Source organism: Sinocyclocheilus rhinocerous, unplaced genomic scaffold (assembly GCF_001515625.1).
Source record: "Sinocyclocheilus rhinocerous isolate Xijiao unplaced genomic scaffold, SAMN03320098_v1.1 scaffold650, whole genome shotgun sequence".
Classification (NCBI taxonomy): Eukaryota; Metazoa; Chordata; class Actinopteri; order Cypriniformes; family Cyprinidae; genus Sinocyclocheilus; species Sinocyclocheilus rhinocerous.
In genome coordinates, this window is record NW_015638019.1 from 821,010 (window position 1) to 845,751 (window position 24,742).

At 40.8% G+C, this 24,742-nt stretch overlaps 1 protein-coding gene across 8 annotated transcripts in view; it reads right to left on the reverse strand.

The window, feature by feature from the left end:
• The window catches only part of nrxn1a (neurexin 1a), a 200,157-nt gene that overhangs the window by 42,151 nt on the left and 133,264 nt on the right, over positions 1–24,742 (reverse strand). For all 8 annotated transcript variants that reach the window (XM_016564497.1, XM_016564498.1, XM_016564501.1 and 5 more), the window contains one exon: positions 6,028–6,209. In XM_016564497.1, the coding sequence (XP_016419983.1) occupies positions 6,028–6,209 (182 nt within the window). The remainder of the gene's footprint in view (positions 1–6,027; positions 6,210–24,742) is intronic.

Sequence of the window (24,742 nt, forward strand, 5' to 3'; positions counted from 1 at the left end):
AATTAGCCTAGATATCCACCACTAATCGCATCAAGACATTAAGGGCCTTCAATTTGCTCATAAACATTCCCTGCCATCCCTATGCCAAAAAGCCATATATCAGTCATGGATGCCTAATTAATTGTCATGCCAATATATGGAAATATATAATCTGTGATAATCTTAATTACAGGCATTATGTAAAGTGTTACATATCTTAGTCTTACGCAACTCCTGCAAGTTCATTTTAAGATGCATTTCACGAAGAAATCACTGCTACCTACCACCTTCCATTCTCAAGCGAATATCTGAGCTGAGATGCGAGGAACACCATGTTCTGAGTACACGAGATGGTAAATCATAACCCACAGTCTACTGGGCATCTGATATCATTCTCGCGCTCTGAGCTTGTGTGATTTTGCTGATCGATAACACATACTGAAACAACATATCCGTGCTGCAAATTTACATAGGGCACAGGGTTCACATGTACGTGCATGCAAATTAAACCTGTTGCTGCTTAAGCTTTTGGTGTAGCAAATGTCTTTTATTATAGAAAAAGTTCACTAGAAATAAAATTCTGTCATGAAAATTGTTAAAACATGATTTGTTTTTCTTCCATGAAACACAAAAGCAGAAATTCTGAAAAACATGCTGATTGCACTAGTGTTAATATCGTTAACGAAAACGATGTTTGTTGACAAGCTTTTTTCCCATGACTAAAACAAGATGAAGACGAGACGACAATAAGGTCAATAAATGATAACTATGACTATATCAACATGCAATTTCGTTGATGATCTTCTATAACTGTCTGGTTTGGGTCAGCCAAAAAATCTGATATAAGAAGACTGCAACGGACTGTTAGGACAGCAGAAAGAATCATTGGTGTGCACCTGCCCAGTCTTCAGGACTTGTACAACTCCAGAGTGAAGAAACGGGCAGGTAACATCATCAAAGACCCCTTTCAACCTGTTTGCACTTCTCCCTTCAGGCAGACGCTACAGATCTCTGTGCACTAGAACATCTAGGCATAAAAACAGTTTTTTCCCCCATGCCATCTCCAGCTTAAACAGCTAACATATGAATCATTACCTGCGTTCTGTAATTCATTTCCGTAATTCATCATTCTACATCCTTAATTATTGCCTCTTTCTCAAGTATTATGTAAATACATATGCATATCTCTTTATTTATACAGTTCTATGTAGAGTAAATAATGCACAAATCTGTACATAAATCTACTGTTCCAGATTCATACACATTATTTATTGTTAAGTTTTTACTTTTTAAATTTTTTTTCTTTTTGTTTTTTTCTGTTCTCATGTCAGATATGTATGTATGTATGTATGTATGTATGCATGTATGTATGTACCAGGAGCACCTTAAAAAAACCCACAACAATTCCTCGTGTGTTTGCACACACCTGGCGAATAAAGCTAATTCTGATTCTGATTCTGATTCTGATAAAAGACGAGGCTAAAATGTATTACAAAAATAAAAACTTTACCAAAATCTCTTTTTATTTTTGTCTAAAAAAGGAGACAAAATATTATTGAGGACTGCTGTACACGCCTCTACTACGAGCTTTGATGTGTGCGGTTGCCAGATTTCAAATCCCTGAATCAGAGCTTCTCTGTTACAAGAGAACAGATACTATTTAAACTGAACTTAGCTGGATGATGACATCACTGAATTCAACGATGAACTGCCTTTAATTGAAAATTGAGTGTTTACTATTATCCTTTTGCATTATTGACACACTATTTTTCTATTTAATACTGTAAAGCTGCTTTGACACAATCTGTATTGTTAAAAGTGCTATATAAATAAAGGTGACTTGACTTGACAAGGATACATTTTCTGCCCAGTGTTTTATTTATTTTTTGCAATCTGGCAACCATGCGCAGGTGCTTGCTCTTCATTGTGAAAGCGCCACTGACGATGATCTGAAAATAGCGACAAGCAAGCTGGAGTTTAGTGATCTAAATCAAAGTGTCATTCAGACGGTCTGTGTTCTGTCATCAGATCTCGACTATAATGTTTGCGATTGCGGTTGCTGAATAAATGCATATACTCAACCGCTGTTGTTTTAACTCTTTCCCCGCCATTGACGAGTTATCTCGTCTTTTACAAGAAAACGCTTCCCCGCCAAAGACAAGTTTTTACGGCTTTTCGTGTTTTCACTGTTATACACTCGGGGGCGCTATTACACATCTTCGGAACGAGTACAAAACCTCCCGAACAAAAACACACGTGAACAGGACGGAGAAACGAGCGATCTCTTATGTACAGATGCATATGAAAAATAATGCGATCATCAGAAATAGACAGCAAACTGCAAAATGTTATGGAGTAAAATGTTGATGCAGGAAGTGGTATATGTCTGTGCAAGCTTTGGAGGTATTGATGGAAGCGATTTACTGGATTTATGCTTTGATAATCATACTGAATATTATCCAGATGTAGTTTTTGATAAAAATGTGATTTTCTCACCTTTTTGCTCAAAATTCTACATTTTTTATGAAACCTGTCTATATTCAAGTGTTGATAAAAAAACGAATGCTTTAAGCTAGAATAAAACGGTCTTTTTTTTAATTTTATTTATTTTTTTAACTTTTTTTGTTTAAAAGTAGAGGCTCTGATCTTTATTTTGGTGTATTGCATATTCAAATATTCATACAGCAAAATATACTGGAGGCCATAAAAATTTTAGTGAAAATCATCAAAATTGCTGGCGGTGGCTGGCAACTTTTTTCAAAAATGCTGGCGGGGAAAGAGTTGTTAATGGCAGTATTTGTTTTACCAGTTTTCATAATATAGACAGAGAGCGTGCATAAGTTTTTGATATTCATTTATATAATAAATAGCCTATAATAAATCAGTACACTAGATTAGGTAAACCATGTGTACGAGTCAGCATTCTATTGATTTGTGCTTTACTGGTGAAAGTGCAATACCTGAAATTCAAACATAAATTTCTCAAATGACAAAAATCGTTACGATTATAATTTTGTGCAAAAATAATTGTATAATTTCAACCATTATACAACATGACGAAAATATGATTTCATTGACTAAAACTAGACTAAAATGCTCAGACATTTCATCAACTAAAACTTGACTAAACAAAAACAGGACAAAGTTCACTAAATATGATACAGTAATAACTAAAACACATTTGAAACAGGACTAAGACTAAAAATGGCTGCCAAAATTAACACTAGGTCACACTTTTCCCTGCAATTAAAAAATGATGGGGACTGAAGCCTTAAAGCGTCAAAATGGACACAAAAGGATTATAAAATCATAAAAAGATAGATAGACAAACCTAATTAGTTTTTTCAGTTCTCAATTACTTTTATTTTATTGAACCGAATGGTCAGCATACTCTTTTAAAAAATTACTTATTATGTTAGGGGGAAAAAAAAGAGAGAAAATCGTACAGATTTGGTACGATAAATCAGATGAGGGCGAGTAATGACAGAGTTTTCATTTTTAGGTGAACTACCCCTTTAAATAAAAGTGTGAAGTACATCAGGGCATTGCAGCACTGTAGCTGAAGTCATATATAGACACCAGCACGCATCGTAAACTCCAGGGCTCAGCTGGAGAAATCATTACCTCACCGCGCTCGGAACGCATTTGCTGAAGCAGTCGTGCAACAGTCACGCCATGATGCCACCCCTGAGAGAGCTCGCTGATTCTTCTGGGAATCAAGTTTGTGATTACAGCAGGAGTGGGTGTCAAAAAAATAGAACGCAGGAAAAATAAATAAATAAAAACACATACAACTCTTCGAAGCTAGTGCCAAACACTTTCCCGCCCCCCTTGCCTCCACCTCCTCCACCTCCCACTCCTCCAGCACAGCATGTCATAGGAAATGCAGGTTCTATCAAATAGCATCCTCTGAGCAAGCGTTGGTAGCGCCTTCTATTCTGAACATTATACAGATTTTATTCATGAGGGCGGTCTGAGGCGCTGGAACTTTCTAAAACAGACCAGCACTCTGAGTGCTGGAGGAGGAGTAGAACACTATGATTACCCTAATGATCATTCACAGGGCTCGTCGGGAGCATGATTTTCTGTGAATTTCTACTCTGGGATTTGTGTGAGAATGAATGAACAGCAGGAATTCTCAGGGGAATCTGTGTAGGTTTGAGCAAGTTCAAACAGTTGAGACCAAAAGTCTGAGACCATATTGAAATTCTGGGATTTTTTCATTTAAACCTGGAAATAAAGATTTAAGATTTTGAAACATTTAAAACAAAACAGAAATTTTGACATGAAATGAACAAGAACCACACCGTAAAATTATTTTTCTAGTCTACTTCAAAATTCCAAGTTTAAATCAATGTGTTATTTGCCGAATCATTGCAATTATTTGTGAGATTTAGTAACAATTTCTGAGTAAAAATTGTTTTAACACCAAATTTTCATGGCATAAAATGTAAAAAAAAAATTCAGAGTTGAAAATAAAAGATTGGCACACATTTTACAAAAAAAAATGCTACTTCAGTGTTTCAGTCTCAAAATTCCAAGTTTAAATCAATGTGTTATTTGCTGATCCATTGTAATTATTTGTGAAATTTAGTAACAATTTCTGAGTAAAAATGTATCGACACCAAATTTTCATGACATAACATGTTAAATAAATTAAAATTCAGAGTTAAAAAATAAAACAAAGATTAATGGAGTACATTTTACAAGACAATACTCCCACTCTTTCTGCTTCAAAATTCCAAGTTTAAATCAATGTGTTATTTGCCGAATCGTTGTAATTATTTGTGAAATTTAGTAACAATTTCTAAGTTTCAACACCAAATTTTCATGACATAAGATGTAAACAAAATTCAGAGTTAAAAATAAAACAAAGTTTAATGGAGTACATTTTACAAGAAAATACTCTCACTCACCAAATTCAAATCAATGTGTACTTGCAGATTCTTTTCAAATATTTGTTAAATTTACTAGTTATTTCTAGTATCAAGTCCAATATTCTTTACGTGTATTCAAGATTCTGCAACAGTTTCTGGTCTAAATGACTATATTTGTGGCACCTATCATGCGACTCTTTGCACAGTCGGTCAGATGTTCTTTCTACTCACTGGATAATTCTCAAATAATGCTAGATAACAAGATCATCAGGTTTGACACAAACTTGTGGAATTCATGCAGCTTGTTGCTGTTGCATTAAAGAGAAAGGGGGTTGCAATAAATACCAAGAAAATCTGAAATTCATATAATTGATTGAAATAAAACTTTCACTTGAATTGTTATGGTGTGTTCACACCAGACGCGAAGCGAATATGCGCATCGCGTCACTCGCTCTAGATTACTCGCGGGATGTTTTCCGTGTCACTCGTGCGAATAAAAACAGCGCGATCAACCATGGTGGAGATAACTACAATCGCTGTTTTGTACCAGTTGTCAAAAAGTCCCAAATACAATGGAAAGCCAAACGCCAACGTGTCTGGGTTCACAGCACCTTCCAGAGGAGGATGAGTAAAGTTAGGATCCTGCATTAATGTGTGTGTTACATTTTACTACTGTATATATACACTGATATTACTATTATTTTTATTATTGATAGCAGCATCTCTGTAGCAATGCTAATAAAATACAACTACCACTACAACTGATTTTAATTGTTTTCTATGCTCCAGATCTATATAATAACTGACGGCTACAATAATGCTCTCTTCCATTGTCTGATTCAACTGGACGTGTCAAGAAGCTCTTCGCTGATTGGCTTGCGCGAGAACGAGTCACACAAATTTTCCGCTCCAGTTGAAATTTTTGAACTTGCGCGAAAGACGCGATTGAGGCGAATATCGTGCGTTCCCGGCAAACGCGTCGCGCATTTCGCGTCGCCCGGCGCGAATTCGCCTCTATTCTCGTCTAAAATGCATCTACTCGCGCAAATAATTACATTCGCGTCTGGTTTGAACACACCATTATGCTTTGAAAAAAGGATGCATTTTTACTAGTGGCCTCAAAGTTTGTAACTCAACAATAAGTGTGTGTGTGTGTTTGTGTAAGACTCACAATCTGAAGCTGCAGGTAGTCTCCCAGGCCGGAAGAGCTGTCCACCCTAACCAGCAATGCATCCTTCTGTTGGGTGCTAAAGCCGACAGCCAGTCGGTCAGCTCGTGTGCTCGGTCTGTCGTTGGGTGGCCATGTGTACACAATGAGCCCTCCATCACGTCCGAATATGTATGTGGTTCCCGCTGCAGAACGAGAAAGAAAGAGAGAGAAACAGAATATTAAATGCAAGAACATCAAAGTAAGTGGGAAAAGTATTTCCATTTTGCATGTGTGTGCGTGCGTATGCAAGGCTCTGCTCCATTACACAAAGCGCGGGAGTATCTTGATGAACCCATCAGAGTGCCAGACAGCCCCTGCCGGTCCCTGATTGGCTAAATTATAGCCCTCATGAGACCTCGCTACGCTGATGTCACCAGGAGCACCTGTGTCTGCCGAAGCATGAGCTAAACAAAGTTGCTCTTGCTACAACCACTCAACGCACGCAACCCCCCATCCGAGCCCGGGGCTGATTGAGCTGATTACAGCCGCACTCTATCACCCGCCGACACACCGGACAATCAATCCAGCCCCACGGCCCCCAGCCCAGCACCTACTTCTTCATGCATTTATTCTGCCAAAGGTGGGCAAACACGGCACGGACCAGACAGCTATTCCTGCTCAGCGAGACGCATGCTAATGCCTGATGGAGCTAATTACAGTGTCAGAGGCAGGTAGCTTACTGTGAGCGGGGTCACTGCGATTCAACGCCTGCAGGGATGTTTCTCCGGGTTTTTGCATCGAGAGATAGAAAGAAACGCTACTAATGGAGTTGATCTCATTAAATGGCGGACCGCGCTAGCTCTTTTGATCAGGCGTGACTTCAATTGCAAAATGGGGCAAAGCACTTTGATTGTGGCAGGTGCAGTCGGGGTAATGTTCACAGAGCAAAGAGCTCATCAACCTCAAGATAACAGCCTCGGGAGATGCGAGACACACTTCAACACTCTCCTCTCGGCGGAGCGTGACTGCTGCGCTTCTGAGCTCCAGATGCAGATAAGACGGACGGCGAAGCAGCACGGGGAAAAAACCCAGAGGAGGCCGGAGCTCTCAGAAGAGCAAGAGGCCCCCGAGTTAAAGTGCTGAGAGTGGTTTCAAAAGGGCTGGGTTATTTCCTGGCACATTCCTATATTTGCAGAGCCGTGCTCATTAGCTCCACTCTGTGTGATTTTCACCAGCGGGCTCTCACCGGGCTCTCATTGAGACTGTTTCACACCGTGTCAGCGATCGGCTTGACCCCCTCCGGGGCAGGCACATTCGCTTACACGGGTACACAAATGTTCACGAGCGTGCATGGATTCTCACGCAAACTAACGCCCGGTTAGTGACGACTCCCTTGACGGGCTTGTTCCAAGCACAGGGAAATGAGCTCTGCTCATTAGCGGGGCTCAGATGGTTGAACTTCACACACACATATGCGCACAGGCCATCATGGATGTGAAGCGGATAGGGATGAGATTTCGGCTCTGTTGAAATCTGTTTCGTGCGAACCGCTACGGCTGCCTGCCTCATATCTGTCGCTCAGTATGACGGCAATTCGCAGCTGTGGGTGAGTAAATGGATTTGCCGGGAAGGGAAGCATAAAGCTGTGCAGAGATTTATGGGCACAAATGGGCAATGCACAGTGCACTGAAAGTTAAAATCAGCGCAATCAACTTTTAAAAATACAAGTTGACATCTGACTCATACATGCATTTAAAGGGATAGTTCACCCAAAGATGAAAATTCAGCATCATTTACTCGCCCTCATGTCCTTCCAAACATCTATGACTTTCTTTCTTCTTGTGAACAACAAATTATATATTGAAGAATGTCTCACCTTATTTTGTCTATACAGTGGAAGTCAGTCAATTGTATAGACAAATAAAACCAAAATGTCTTCTGTTATTTTCGGTAACACTTTATTTTAAGGTGTCCTTGTCACACGTTACATGTACTTACTATTATAATAACAATTAATTATGCATAATAACATACAAGTAACAATAAATTAAACCCTAGTCCTAACCCTAACCATATAGTAAGTACATGTAGTTAATTAATATTACTCAGTACTTAAATGTATAACAAGGACACCTTAAAATAAAGAGTAACCCTAAATTGTAAGTTGTCCTTTTTAAAGAGTAATTACACAAATAAGTACTGAGTGATAATTACAACATGTACTTATACTATAATGTATAATGGATTTTGTTGAGGATCAGTTGCAAAATTTACTGTTATACACTGTGAAATAAAGTGTTTCCATATCTTATGTTGTGTTTCCCAGAAGAAAGTAAGTCTTGCAGGCATGGAATGACATGAAGATGAGTAAATAATGAAATGTTTGAGCCAACTATCCCTTTAAAGGACAACAGATCGTAAAATAAACCCCTAAAAGAGTGATTAGTACTTTATTCAGAGAGGGCTGACTGAACATTATCCATTTCTTTTTTAATGCAGCCACTATAGTAAATAAATGAGCATGAATTATTGATTTGTGCTGAAAATGTTTTTTTTTTCATTAAAAAAAGAGACTGCAAAGTGGTATGAGAGACAAAAAACAGAGATCCCACTGGGTTCTTGAAGGCGTGGTATAGTGACACTTGTTTCAAAACCAATATATGTTGCACAAGTGGGAAATTTGGGTTTGAATCTGGCCTGCGTCAAGCCTTGATCCTATTCTCCCTTTTCCTCTTCATCATTTCCTCCATATTCGCTATCAATGGAATTGGCGAAATGCTGAAAATATCTGCTGGATTCTGTGTTCGTGCAGTCGGCTCTTATCCCAACTACTTGGGAGCTTCTCCAAGACACCCTCTTTTCTTTTCTTTCTTTCTTTTCTTATCTCCCTCAGCCTGACTTTTCACTCCCATCCCTGATGTGGTTAAGGAGCTTGCTGCCCTCCCTCTAACGGGGTTAAACCTCTTCTCTGAAGTCTATTTTCTGATGCTGTTAAATGAGGCAGGCTCTTTGTGCAACCCAGACCATTAGCCCCTTAAATATGTTCCATCATCTCGGCTGGGTGGGCAGCTGGGTCTGGGTTTTAAAGAAGACCCTCGCTACCTAACAACCGTGGGGGTCTTTCCACTCCAGCACCCTTCTAAGGTCAATCAGCGGGAACAAGCAAAGGAGAGAGGGCCGACTGCCGCCCCATAGAAGAGCTTGTGTGAATGCTTGGGAGAGCAGTTCTAATGAGATAGATATTACCTGGCCCTCTGGAATCCCATCATAGCCGTAATCTCCTTTAGGTGCTGGTGAAATTAAATTACGCACCAGCTTCTTCTGCCAGGGTCTCAGAGGCTCCATATGGATCCATCTCCACTTTTATACACAAGCTAAAAGACTACTTCTGCTTAAAGGAATAGTTCACCCAAAAATGAACATTCTGTCATCATTTATTAGCCCTCCTGCTGATGGCATACAGGTTTGAAAAAACATGAGGGTGATTAAATAATGGCAGAATTTTCATTTTTCCGTGAATTATACCTTTAAGACTCTTCATTTGCATAAGGCTGTGAACGTTCCCCTGAATGTTTCATCATTTATTGACCCTCTTGTTGCTTGCATACAGGTTTGGAACAACATGAGTGTGATTAAATTATGACAGAATTTTCATTTTTGGATGAACTATGCCTTTGAAGACCCTTTCAACACCAAGGAGTGTAATGATAAAGATATACTTTTAAAAATCATTCTAAATTTTAATAAATAGTAGAGTCCACACCACAACTACAATGGCACAATGGAACAATATTGTTGGAATCATTTTAAAAATGACTGATGAATGATAAAAAAAACTCTCGAGCATTTAAAGAGCTTGAGCATTTAAAGTGTCAGACAACATAATGGCAGCAATAAACAGAACGTTATTGTGAGTTGGTGCGGACTCTAACATAGTTATCTTTGTAATTATCATTCTTAGTGTGACCTGGCCTTAAGACTCTTTATTTGCACAAAAGTTCCCATCAATGTAGCCTATCAGTTAGCATACGTGCTGTGACACATTGAGACATAATGAGACATCCCCTCGCCCCCTCTTCAAGCTATAATTTAATGCATAAAAAAAGTTATGAGGATGGAACAATTCATATTTTATCTGATTTCTTGGATCCATGTTTAAATGTAAAATCAATGACATCCAATACAGTCATTGTCTTGGGGGCTTATACGCAGCAAATCATATTGCTGAAAACACAATATTTATAAGCTGCACTGAGCTGATTTTCCATCAATAAACGTTTCAGAAACACAAAACATTGTGCTCGTGTCTTGGAATGAGGAATGAATTGAGCTCCCACTCTATTCTGCTTCATGTCCCTAGATGCCTCTTTCCTTAGAACAGACGCATTGTGAAGGCCCTGGCAGTTTGGTCTAAAATTACGGTGCATTGTGTTGGGTTGCCCACCTCCTACTTGCATGCTAGAATGAGGAACATCAGTCAAACTCTGCAGGGTTGGAGTCATTCCCGGTAGGCAAACACACACACTACAATACAGTTCTGCACATCAAGTGTGTACATGTAAGTACACACATACACACGCAAACACACATGCACCCCACTGGTATGAAAATGCTGTCAAAATAAACAGAAGGCAAAGTGAAGACCCCACATAGAGAAGTATACAAAAATCTAAAAGTAACACTTCAAACCACCAAAAATGAAATGACGTACTGTACTGTAACATTCACAAGTCTCAAGAGCATTGCAAGTGACTTAAGGGTGTTTAAAACCATATGGATAAAAATGTGTACAGTGGGGTCCAGAAGTCTGAGACTACTCTTAAATATGACATTTTTTAATGTTTTTTTTTTTGTAATGTTAAAAAATATATATTTTTTCAGCATAAAAATGTGAATAAGATGAATTGAACAATTTATATTACATTTCAAAATGTCTTAGTATACACTTTGTCCCCTGCAGCTATAAATATAATTAATTAATTCAAAATTTTTTAAATTGTACATTTTTCTGTTTCTTTCCAGGCTAAAATAAAAAGGTTCTGGACCCCGCTGGACGTTTTACAGGTATGTGGTGTATTGTTTTCTGTGTGTTTTGCTAGCTTATCCACCTGGCAGGTTATGGACAGAAAATTGTTTTTTGTTCCATTATGCTGAGAAGAATAGGTGTGTGTGTTTGTGTGTGTGTGGGCGAGTGTGAGTGTGTTGATGGTTTTTTATGTGAAGCAATTATAATGTTTACGTGAAATATGAGTCTGTGACATTGTATTTGTTTATTAAACATTCAGTGCGAGCTGTGCTGCAACTACAAAACTGAGGCTTCTGCAATAATAAACAGGCAATTAAAAAGTGAATTACTGCAGCTCCAATTACCAGACTGACACCACAGCGCTCCACACCAACTGGGTAATTACAGGCAACAGCTCGAGCGGAACACTGGCCAACCTAAGAGCGTGCGGATGTGTAGATGAATGTGTGTATCTTTGCATATGGGCGTGTTTGATGCTAGTAAACTGGCCGTTATCTTCAGCAGAAACAGCCAGAGAGAAACGTTCGTAAATTTGACTGCGGTTTCTCCCTTCCTCCCTCCAGTAATCGACTTAAGGTGCAGGTTTCAAAACGAGACGTCATGTTTATGACGGGTCTAGCGCAACGCATGGTTTTATTGTCTGCCCGTGAAGGAATCCTCCGGCTGACTGACAGAGACTCAGTCTCTGGTTGGGAGAGTTTAGGCTCTATGGTGGGTGGGTGGCTGCCTCGGGACGCAGTCGAGAGTCTACACGGACAGCTCTAATACTGTTCAGTTCCTGCACGCCTCATGGGTTTGATTTTTACATGCATCATTGGCACTGTCAAAACATTTTCCTTTATTTTCTTTAACACTCTCTTCAGTTTTTATTGTCAGACCTGAGGGGACTGAATGAATCAGAACTAATAAAACAATAAAACTTACTGTGAAATGTAAAGTCTTCCGATTTATTTCATGTTTAGTGCTACGTAATTCAAGGACAATAGCCTGGCACAAACTGAATTTTCTACAGATCTGGATAGCAGTGCGTTATATAGCACATTACAGCAGTACAATTTACCTTTGAGGATACTAGCCGCAGCCGACTCTGTGCTGCTTCACAGACCCAGTCAATACAATGAGCCATGGCTGGAGAAAAACCAGCGGTTCATACGTGAAAAGAGACCACTGAAGAGTAAAAGAGGCAGGGAGCACTGGGGTTTGTGGTCGTGGTAGAGCTCTGGTATTTCTCCTGCTGACCTTTCCAGGGCCAATTAGGGTAGAGCTGGGAATAAGCGGTCAGTGCTGTGCTGGCTGAAAGCCTGTCTGCTGTGGCACTTTAGTGGATGTTGTTTTGATTTGCTTTGTGTTTTTATAACGAGCTTTCGGCTCCTGAGCTCCTCCAGGGGGTTTAGGAGACGATGAGGCTTAGGTTCGGGGTGTGTGAGCGTGTAAATTATCCTGTGAGTGTGTATGTATGTGTTGATCTTTGTATATGATTTGCATTTTGTATTTACTAGAATAAAAGCAGAGAAAACAGTGAAAAAATTAAAGATGGGATGACAGAACAAGAGAGAAATAACAGTAAGGAAGGAGTATTTAGGAATGGAAATAGAAAAGAAATGAAGATGGAGAAAGAAAAAGAAAAGAAAAAGGTAAAAAGAAAGTAAAAAAGTAAAAAAGGAAGGAAGTAAAGATGAACAGGAAATAATTTGAGTGGAGAAGGAAAAAAGGAGGAGAAGAAAATAAATTGGGGAAGTATAGAAAGAAAGAAAGAAAGAAAGAAAGAAAGAAAGAAATTACAGATGAAGAAATGAAAGAAACAAATGAAGCAGAGGAGGAGGAAAAAGGAGGAGGAAATAAAAAGCAATTAGGGAAGATTAAAGAAATGGAAGAAAAGGAGGTAGAGGAAAAGAAAAAAGGGCAGGAATGAAGGAAGAGAGGAGGGAAAAATAGGAAAGAAAAGAGTGAAGGGAAGAAAATGGGAGAAGAACAAAATGAAAGAAAAGAGGAAATGAATAAAGGGAAAAAGGAAAGAAAGAAAGAAAGAAAGAAAGAAAAGAAAAAACAAACAAACAAATAAAGGGAACAAGTGAAGAAATAAACGAAGAGGAACAAAAAAGTGGAAAAAGTTATCGAATAGAGAAAAAAAGTGGGATGAATGAAAGAAGGAAACATTAGGAGGAAAGTAAAGATGGAGAGAAGGAAGGAGGAAGGGAGAAAAAGCAGAAGGAAAGAAAGTGAGAAAGCAAATTAGGAGGAGATAAAGAAGGAAGGAAGGAATGAACCAATGACAGAAGGAAGGGAAGGTAAAGAAATGTAAAACAAAAATGGAGGAATAAAAGAAAGTGCTGTGTCGACTTTGAGCGATGACTTCACAAATAACTCTTTTATTAGATGGAAGCATGTGTAATAATCTCTGCAGGTGTGTGTGTCAGTACGTCCAGTCTAAGCCTCCCTGAGCCCCATGTGTGAGCTACAGTGACATAATGAGAAATCTCTCTAGAGGTTTGGCTTGACTGGGTTTAGATTACACACCACAGCTATTGTTCCTTCTATCTCTCTCTCACTTTCTGCAGATTCTCTTGGGAGACTGTATAGCATTTAAAGAATCAATCACCTCCATACGATCAAGGGGATGATATGTCTTTCTCATATAAACTCGCACACACATACACAATGCACCCAGTATAGAGTGCAGCTTGCAGCCCTGTACAGTCACTCACCGTCTCACTGTGTTTGCTGGTGGAAATGCTGTATTGTTCCCAGTGGAATATCACTGTCAAGTGCATGTAGTCTTTGACCACTCTGCTCATCCCTTTGCCTCTTTTAATTCCCTCTATCTCCCTCTTAGTCAGGACAGCCTACGCTTCCAATTCTCAGCTTCTCGGAGTATCACATTTAACCAGGCACATCACCATTCAGCAGCAAATCCATGCTACCCTCTCATTACAGCAATTCGGGCCTCTCAAACTATAGCTCTGACATAAAAGAGAGCAAAAAAGACTGAGAGATAGATTACTCAACCCCATGAGCTCACTTACTCCAACTCTACTCAGATTTGCAGTGATGGAGGAGAGAGGCAGCACACTAAAGCAGCTCACATAGCCTTTGGAAACATATGCAAGCACACACAAACACGTTTTTTAAAGAATGAGGGGGAGTGATGTTAAACATACACCATTCGATTTTACACCGCAAGTTCCATTTTTAGGATCCATTTTTTTGTAGGTGTGAGAGAACGCAGCGTTCTTCTACTGTATAACTTCATCTAAATGTAGCTTCTGTTATATTTGTCAGTGAAACTGTGGAGGAAAGGGGAGATAAAAGTGCAAGACTGCAGCAAAATGAGAGGGGAAAAAGGAAAAAAGGGGGATGGGTTTGACTTTAAAAACACTGTGCTGGAGCCCAGGGTAACTTCTGATGATTTGCCTCGCTTTCTGCTTTCATTTTTTTAGTTCTCATCCAATCATTTCAGTGGGAGAGAGGGCACATTTACTGGTGCACACATACAAGGGTGCACGCACACACTTTTCTGTACTCCACATAACCTACTGTTAATGGTTTTTAAATGGTAATTTTGCTGCAACAACAGAACTCGTGCTGTTCTCAAACTCCTCGTCGCGGCATACTAAAACAGTGCTGGAAGCAGGTAGGGCTGGACAGATTTGCAGTTCGGCTGAGAAGGTGTCCGCTGGTGCTGTAAATAGCGTGGCAGACACATAGCTGGAAGCCACTTCGGTTTTAGTTTATTATTATCAGAGCTCGTGAATTATGCTCAGCTGCGAACAATGTCGCTGAATATTCTCAGGCAAAAGAGGTCTGGAGGTTTGAGAGGTTTAGATTATCTTGGCCGAGAGGGGGGCGGAGGCAGAAGCAATGGACCCTGATGCGCTGCCTCACCGCCTGGGGGGACGCATGCGAGCAGCGGGGCTCTGTGATCTCAGCACACCCTGCCATTAGAGATGCCAGCTGTGTCACACACACACACACACACACAAATGGAAAAGAAGAATATGACAAAGACAGAAGGAAAGAGAGATAGGGAGAGAGGCAAGGAGGTAGAGAAGAAAAACTAAGAGCCTTTCAGAAAGGATGATAAATAACTCGTCTCACTTCACAAGCTTCCGCTCTCTTCCTCCTGCCTCTATTCAATAGTGTTTTTTTTATCAAAGCATAATCTGTGAGGATAATGCTGAGAGGCAGCCAGGTCTCGTTATATAAGTGCAGTGGATCACATACTGACAGCTCAAGCCCCTCTGCACACACAGCGTGGAAATCGCCCTGATAGTTTTAAACAGCCAGCCGTAACGAGACATTACAACACAAACTGGGGGGAAAAAATCTGGTGCAATAAAGCAGAAGTTGTTCAATTTATACTGTATACCGGTCTCAGGAGTGGTGGCCGGTGGGATTTAACGGCAATGTAGAAGTAATAGAGTTTCAACGGAGGTGTGGGGGGTGCACCAGTGTGGAAATCTCAGGATGGCCCTGGGGTCTAACAGTCGCATAAAAGCCTGTCCACTGTCCCTTCTAGACCTAATACATTCAATTTGGCTGGTTCGCTGCATTAAATCCACACACGCACACACACAACACGCTACGGTGACCATGATGCAATTTGAATATAATTTCATCATGTCAAAGGTCAGCTCAAGTCGGCGTGCACGGATGTGGCCTTTTGAACAGGAGAGGTTAAGGATGTTGCCCCAGTGCTTATATAAACACAGCCCCCTCAATGGCCCCTACAAAAATAACACAAAGACGCATGTATTCAAGCATAGTCAGCGTAACAAAAGGCTGAATCGCTGGTCGCTAAGTGATTGTGGTGCAGCCAACATTATGCTCTCAACATTTGTACTCTGCATAATGCATCTGCATAATGTTCACAAACACCTCTTAAAGATCGCATTTGCATCCTGACCACATAATTGCGCAAGTACACTCATAGACCAATTACCGTGAGATTACAATAGCATGATATCGTTTCTTATGCTAAAATCTCGGCACACAGAAAACAGACGCTCTAGGTATGAAAGGTTACAGAATGGCAAAGCGGTGAGAGGTTGAATGTGGCAGTCAAATAAGCTACGCACCATGTCCTGCCCGCAGGGGGGCGTGGGATCTGGCGGCAGGCACGAGGTGATGAGGCATATGTTGAGGGACGTACAGCTCCCCAGGCTCCTCTGCCAGAGCCAGGGCTGACCCCAAAGTCAGCGGTGGCAGCCAGAGAGCCAGGCGCAGGCTGACGCGGAGCAGGATGGAAGCAAGACCACCAGGAGCCCCGCAGGGCCATAGACGCAGCATGCTACCGGAGTGCAAGGACTTTAAAGAGGGGCGTCCTTAGACCACCTGGCAACCCATGTCCCGCTCAAGCCTCGGATCCTGACCATGCAACAGCCCAATCACTGATGGAGAGGCAGAACAACAGCACGTGCTGAATCCACATGGAGAGGGAACTTCCACAGAGTTCTCCCGTAAAGAACTCAGATGAGGTAAACTTCAGAAGGATAATGATCCTGGGTTAAATTCCTCTCTTCATGACATTTAAAAACACAAAATCCTCCACAAAGAAACCACGGAATCCGGTCCAGTACTCCAGTAAGGTAGGCGTAGTGGTGTATTGGAGAAAAGGGAGAAAAGAGTGAGCAGCCTTTGTTACAGACCTCCCAGCAGTCCTGGACTTTTCCTACCGCCTGAATCCCAGCTGTATCCCATGAAGACAAGGCTGCATCCTTCGTTATCCCCGTTGAGAGAATAGGAGAGGAGCAGGGAGACTACCAGAAGCGATGGCACACACAAGACGAGATCGCCGCTGCAGTATTTAAGACAAAGACAGAAGGAAAGAGTGATAGGGAGAGAGGCAAGGAGGTAGAGAAGAAAAACTAAGAGCCTTTCAGAAAGGATGATAAATAACTCGTCTCACTTCACAAGCTTCCGCTCTCTTCCTCCTGCCTCTATTCAATAGTGTTTTTTTTATCAAAGCATAATCTGTGAGGATAATGCTGAGAGGCAGCCAGGTCTCGTTATATAAGTGCAGTGGATCACATACTGACAGCTCAAGCCCCTCTGCACACACAGCGTGGAAATCGCCCTGATAGTTTTAAACAGCCAGCCGTAACGAGACATTACAACACAAACTGGGGGGAAAAAATCTGGTGCAATAAAGCAGAAGTTGTTCAATTTATACTGTATACCGGTCTCAGGAGTGGTGGCCGGTGGGATTTAACGGCAATGTAGAAGTAATAGAGTTTCAACGGAGGTGTGGGGGGTGCACCAGTGTGGAAATCTCAGGATGGCCCTGGGGTCTAACAGTCGCATAAAAGCCTGTCCACTGTCCCTTCTAGACCTAATAAATTCAATTTGGCTGGTTCGCTGCATTAAATCTATGAACGCACACACACACAACGCGGTATGGTGACCACGATGCAATTTGAATATAATTTCATCATGTCAAAGGTCAGCTCGAGTCGGCGTGCAAGGATGTGGCCTTTTGAACCGTAGAGGTTAAGGATGTTGCCCCGGTGCTTATATAAACACAGCCCCGTCGATGGCCCCTAGAAATAACACAAAGACGCATGCATTCAAGCATAGTCAGCGTAATGGGAGGCTGAATCGCTGGTCGCTAAGTGATCGTGGTGCAGCCAACATTATGCTCTCAACATTTGTACTCTGCATAATGCATCTGCATAATGTTCACAAACACCTCTTAAAGATCGCATTTGCATCCTGACCACATAATTGCGCAAGTACACTCATAGACCAATTACCGTGAGATTACAATAGCATGATATCGTTTCTTATGCTAAAATCTCGGCACACAGAAAACAGACGCTCTAGGTATGAAAGGTTACAGAATGGCAAAGCGGTGAGAGGTTGAATGTGGCAGTCAAATAAGCTACGCACCATGTCCTGCCCGCAGGGGGGCGTGGGATCTGGCGGCAGGCACGAGGTGATGAGGCATATGTTGAGGGACGTACAGCTCCCCAGGCTCCTCTGCCAGAGCCAGGGCTGACCCCAAAGTCAGCGGTGGCAGCCAGAGAGCCAGGCGCAGGCTGACGCGGAGCAGGATGGAAGCAAGACCACCAGGAGCCCCGCAGGGCCACAGACGCAGCATGCTACTGGAGTGCAAGGACTTTAAAGAGGGGCGTCCTTAGACCACCTGGCAACCCATGTCCCGCTCAAGCCTCGGATCCTGACCATGCAACAGCCCAATCACTGATGGAGAGGCAGAACAACAGCACGTGCTGAATCCACATGGAGAGGGAACTTCCACAGAGTTCTCCCGTAAAGAACTCAGATGAGGTAAACTTCAGAAGGATAATGATCCTGGGTTAAATTCCTCTCTTCATGACATTTAAAAACACAAAATCCTCCACAAAGAAACCACGGAATCCGGTCCAGTACTCCAGTAAGGTAGGCGTAGTGGTGTATTGGAGAAAAGGGAGAAAAGAGTGAGCAGCCTTTGTTACAGACCTCCCAGCAGTCCTGGACTTTTCCTACCGCCTGAATCCCAGCTGTATCCCATGAAGACAAGGCTGCATCCTTCGTTATCCCCGTTGAGAGAATAGGAGAGGAGCAGGGAGACTACCAGAAGCGATGGCACACACAAGACGAGATCGCCGCTGCAGTATTTAACTCAATACAGAGTGCCTCTCCCCCTCCCCAAACGACAAACACATTCTCTCAAACACACACACACCACACAAGAGCTGCTGCTGCTTCTGCTGCTGCCTGGCTGGTTGAGACCGCACTGACTCTCAGAGGAAACATTAGAAGACACACCAAAGGAGGACAGGAAGAGAGAACCAAGAAAGGGCAAGAGTGGTCAAGTGCTCCTCATGTGAAAAAGTGCTTAGAGTTTCTGAAAATGTCAGCGTTAAGAAAGTCCTTCCTCTTCTCTCACTCCTTTCAGCATCTCTGTAGCGGAAGCGTTCCTAAGCAGCATGCTTGGAGGAAAAGACCCTCTGAATGAAAAGAAGGGGAAACAGAGAACGGTGAAGCTTGGCTGAGTTTTCCTCCCCCTCTTTTCCTCTCTCCCTCCCCCTCGATCATCAGGGAGGCGCGTGCAGCTGTGGAAAGGGGGGTCTCATGTCTCGTCCTCCTAATCGTTCTTTCTCTCTTCCTGTCTTCGTTTCTCCTTGACAGAGGGGTGGCTCGAGAACAGTCCAGCTGGAATTCAGAGAGTGTGGGCTCTCTCTCCCTTCACAAACTAGTCAAACCTTGATATACTCCTCCCTCTTCGGCCATTGTGTAGCTGAATGAGTTCTCTCACTGGAAGGACAGTCATTGGGCGCACTTCAGCACCACGGACAGTGCCTGATTTGATTCAATAGTGGTCTTTCTTACTTGCGAGATTCAACAATAGCTTCAAGGCTTCAAGCAAGGTTTAAGATGTAATTGTAATTGTTTTTTTATCTGAATAAATCTGCAATGTGTTTGACATTTTGTTTGCAGATTTTGTGATGAAACTGATTTTTACAGTTTATGAAAATGAGGGCAAGTCATGTAACCCAAACATGTTGCCATCTGCCTAATTTGTACCAAGTGACAAGAATGATAAGTCGAAATACTGCTTAGATGGATGCCAAGGTTTTGACGTCAACAACAAAAAGACACAGTAAACGTTTTCTTAAAGGGACAGTTCACCAAAAAATATACATTTGGTCATTTACTTACCTTCCAATTTTGTACGACTTTATTTCTTCTGTGGAATACAAAAGAAGATATTTTAAAAATGTTCAACCACTTTTGTTCATTCAATGAAAGTCTGTGGAGAACAAAACAATGTTGAGCCCCACGAACTTCATTCCACAGAAGAAAGTAAATCAACGTTTAGAATGACTTCTTGACTTTGCATGATTATATGGTTAGCATTTAGCATTGTATTTTTTACCCTGCTGTCCAGCCCCCCAGTTGAGAACCAAAAACCCAATCTAGTCTATTAGAAAGTAGAATAGGGTGTGCAAATGAGTAGTTAAAAAGTGTCATCAGTCAAAACCCCAAATCTAGTGTGTCTCTGATTTGTTTTGTCACTAACAAATGAAGCAAAAAGGAACGCATTAAATTAATATGGTGTAAGATTCACCCTCTCCCTTATGTGCACCCCATGTTGTGGGTGTGTTTACTTGTTGGTTCAAGGAGGAAGTCTGCAGGTGTGCTTCTCCACAGAGACTTCAGTTGAGTGTGAAGAAAGATGCACTAAAAGTGACACTGGTGTCATCTCCTCTCACACAAGGAGATCGTTGCTTCTCCCTCCTCTCAGCTCTGAGCATCGTTAGCACTGTATAATTAAAGTTGACAAAGCCGGGTGATCAGAGCTGCCTCGCCAGGGGCTCCAAGACAGACTGCAGCAGAAGCTGATACTGCTCTATTTGGAAGACAATTTAATCACTGTGACTTTAGCAATACCCAGTGTTGTACGCAATGAAACATCATATCACAACTCCAGAGGTTCATGAAACAATTTGGGAACCAGTCTGCTGCATTCATAGCAAACTAATTGTTCCCTGCGATATTAAAAGAATGCGAGAACCCAGCCTGAGAAATGATCATGTGCTTCAATTTCTGTTTACAAGGCTGCCACCTAATGGTGAACGCTGGGTGTCGCTTTGAGCAGCGGACCCTCGCCATTCTCTGGCAGTCACATGTTTGAGCCAATCCATTTCTTTTTTCAGCTGACCTCGAAAGCAGATTCAAAGGAAGTAGAGCATGTTTTAATACTGGTGCTTTCATTCTGTGGAGGAAAAAAGGTTTCAAGTATTTTCAACAGTAGGGGAGAAATAAGTGGAAAAGTCTGTTTTTCCTTCCTTCCACTCGTTTCGCTCCAGCTTTTGTGTCCAATTTTTACTATGTTCTGTTGTTCTGCCCTCCTTTTTTTATAAAGGAAGGAGGAATGATTCATGCAGTGAAAAGAGAACAAATAAATAATAAACCCTACATTCATTTTCCCTCTCCCTATCTATCCATTGACTACCATTGAAGCATGTATCAACTCTCCCCACCCATGATGCTCCAGTAACCGGTGGGATGTTGTTTATTAAGAAACAAGATCGTCGATAAGCAACAAGCTAATTAAAAATGAAGCACATCTTTAAATACATATTGTTCGGTTAGAGAACAGACGGGTGCATTGCCGTCATGAATGGTGCGATTCATCGGATTTAATATCACATTTCTCACGTGAGAATCAGGTTATCTCTTCACGTTTTTCTCTATAGTTGTGGTCATTTTTGAATCACGTAATTCTTTCGTCTCTTATCTACGCTCTGCCTCTTTAACAGTATTTATACCGAGCAAATCAGCTTTGCATTCACTGGAGAACCCCGGCTCTGCCATTTCTCCTTGCTAGTTTTCAAAAGTGCTCTTTGATAACCAGCTCAAACCAAATGGCTCATGTTGATCATAGCCATTCAGATCTGAAGTGTGTTTGAGTCCATGCTTGATGAGCCTAATGGACAAATGCACCCAACCAGTGTTCAGAATTAACTTTTGCCAAAAAGGCCAATGATGAAGAAATTGTTAAAGTATACCAGGATAATCTTTCCTACAGACCATGAAACAGACCAATTTTTTCTTTATTGTTAATTTAACACTTAATGTTAATATGTGAACATTATGATAATTAGATTATAAATTAGTCTATAATAATTAGTTATTATAGTTATAATATAATTAGACTAACTATAATTAGTCTATATTTTAGTTTATAATAACTAAATTAGATTTAGTTTTTTTTTTCTTGCATAGAAATAGAAATTGAGAAAATTCACCAGCCTAATATTTCCTACAGTCCATGAAACAGACCATTTTCTTTCTGCATTTTAATTAAACATTTAATATGAATATGTAAACATATATTTGTCATTATGAAAATAAGACTTTTTTTCTTGCATAGAAATAGAAAGTGGGGAAATTTACTAACCTAATATTTCCTACAGTCCATAAAACTGTATTATTTTCTATATTTTCAATTAAACATTTAAAATGAATACATAAACATATATTTGTCATTATGAAAGTTAGTTTTAGTCCTTTTTTTTCCTTGCACAAAAATATAAATTGAGAAAATTTACCAGCCTACAGTTTCCTACGGGCCATGAATCTCTGTATTTTCTGTATTTTTACTAAAATATGAATAATGAAGCTTAACAATATTCATGCATTTCCCATCATGAAAATTATATTATTCCGTTTTTTTCTTACATAAAAATAGAAATTGAGAAAATGTATCAGCCTAATATTTCCTGCAGGCAATGAAACCATATTTTTTCAGCATTTTTTATTAAAATATGAATATGAATAATAAAACATAATAATAATTATGCATTTGTCATCATGAAAATTTTATTATTTAGTTAAATATTAAATATTTCTTACTAGCCATGAAGCACTGTTTTTAACAAAACCATTAATTTGATTAAATAAAAAATATTAATAATATAAACATTATTAATTTGGTCATTATCTCACAGTTTAACAAAACAAAAACATCAAGATCATTATTTTTTTCCTCAAATTTTTATATTGGTGGATTAACGCAAGAACGTTTCTGCGTATGTTCCTACAAATGTAATCAAACCATATATAATGTTGCATTTACAAATAAAGTTCCCTGTCAGTGGTGAGTAACTCTTCATTTTTACTCGCATTTAGCACGTGGCAACTGTTAATTCTTGACCCTGCACCCACCCCGCAGGGATCTGTGTATTGATCAGTGCACACACATGTATGTGTTAGTGAGAGCTTGTTTCAGAGATGGAGAATTGATGCTGAGTATAGGTCTGTAGTATGTGTAGTGCAGGTCTTGAGGAAGGATGTGGTCATGCATGTCCACAGCTGAGTCTCAAACCCAGGCTTTACTCTCTGCCACTATGCTCAAACAAAGCCTCTTTCTCTTTGCACTGCCTTCACGGCCTGATGATCACTGGGCTTCTACACATCTAAATGAGCTTTTGTGTGTGTGCGCATGAGCATATGACCATGCAGGAACATTAATATTGTGTGCACATATCATTCTGTCTGTTACTTGCTCAAATAAGTGCCCAGTAAAAGATGGATTCAGTCTGTAATCATTAACCCATGGGCTTACATACAATAATGAAGGCGAGATCCACCAATTTATTCATTTATCGATCTGAATCACTGTAGATATGAGGGGGGAGGGGGGAGAGTAAGCTAAAAGAAATGTGTTTTTCTTTATAATTCTAATTAGGTAGCAAAATGATACTATCTTCCTCTATCTGCCGTTCTCATCTCTAAAAACATGCTAAATAGATTCCAGCGAGGTGTGGGGATGCGGATGATGTAATGCAAGCCTTCTATGTGGTTTCTTCCTCCTGAACAAAGGCGGGCTCTTATCAGTTTGGCAAACCCGCAGAATGGATTAGCTGTGGATGGCTTGAGCCTGTAATAGATCTTTTCCGTAAACCATCTCAAGGACTTTCACTCTGCTTCAGATTCCTGGCACTCAGCACTTTCACAGGCTACAAGCACTAGAGGTTTTCACACCAAATTCAGTCAATGCTCTTGTCGGGGTACAGCTCAATACTACAAATCCATTCAGAAATGCCCACACAGTAGCAAAAGCGATTCTATCGTCCTCTGCCATTTTCATCTCTAAAAACACACTGAATAGATTCCAGCGAGGTGTGGGGATGCGGATGATGTAATGCAAGCCTTCTATGTGGTTTCTTCCTCCTGAACAAAGGCGGGCTCTTATCAGTTTGGCAAACCCGCAGAATGGATTAGCTGTGGATGGCTTGAGCCTGTAATAGATCTTCTCCGTAAACCATCTCAAGGACTTTCACTCTGCTTCAGATTCCTGGCACTCAGCACTTTCACAGGCTACAAGCACTAGGGGTTTTCACACCAAATTCAGTCAACGCTCTTCTTGGGGTACAGCTCAATATTACAAACCCATTCAGAAATGTTTCCCTCTACATATAATTTATATCTATGAGAAACAGTCCACTAAATCTATTTTTTACTCATTGCAGCATATTGTGATATACAGCATGGTGCAGATCCCCAGCTTTGCAGTGCCCACAACCCCCCTCTAGTGGTGTAGCAGAAGACTGCACAGTTTTAGAAGTATGAAGTAAGAACAATATGACTATGTTCAGAATGGAATATTAACTTAACCCAGTATAGAGCTCCGGAGATTGACGTCACGCACTCTAAACTCCACCATTTTGGCAGGCAATCAGGAGAGCGCTAGAGCATTGGTATCGACAGTTGTACAACAATAATTTAAAACCAGACTATATAGACCTTACAAATCTTACTATTTCAACATGGTAGACAGCTGCTGTGCGCCAGGATGCCAGAACAGGCAGGGGAAAGCTAGGGTTGCCAACCGTCCCGTATTAGCCGGGACGTCCCGTATATTGGGCTTAATTTATGTGTCCCGTACGTGACCTCCCTTGGCCCGTTTCTTGCCCCCTCACGCAGTATACGTTAAGTAAATCAGAAAATCCTGAACATAACTGTTTAAGGAAGGCTGCAGAATCCTCTGCTGGCTGGTCGCTTCCGCTTCACAATTAAGCGGCGCTCGCGCTAACGCCAATTCCGTCCGTGTTTTGACTTCAGTAAATCAGTTTTGGCAAATACAAACTACGTGATTATTTTTCATGAGTCCAACATCCAGCCGCGCAAGACATTTAAGTAAGCTTCTTAACCTTGAAGTCTATCTTATTCGTAAAACACACAAAATGACCAATAAAAAAGTGT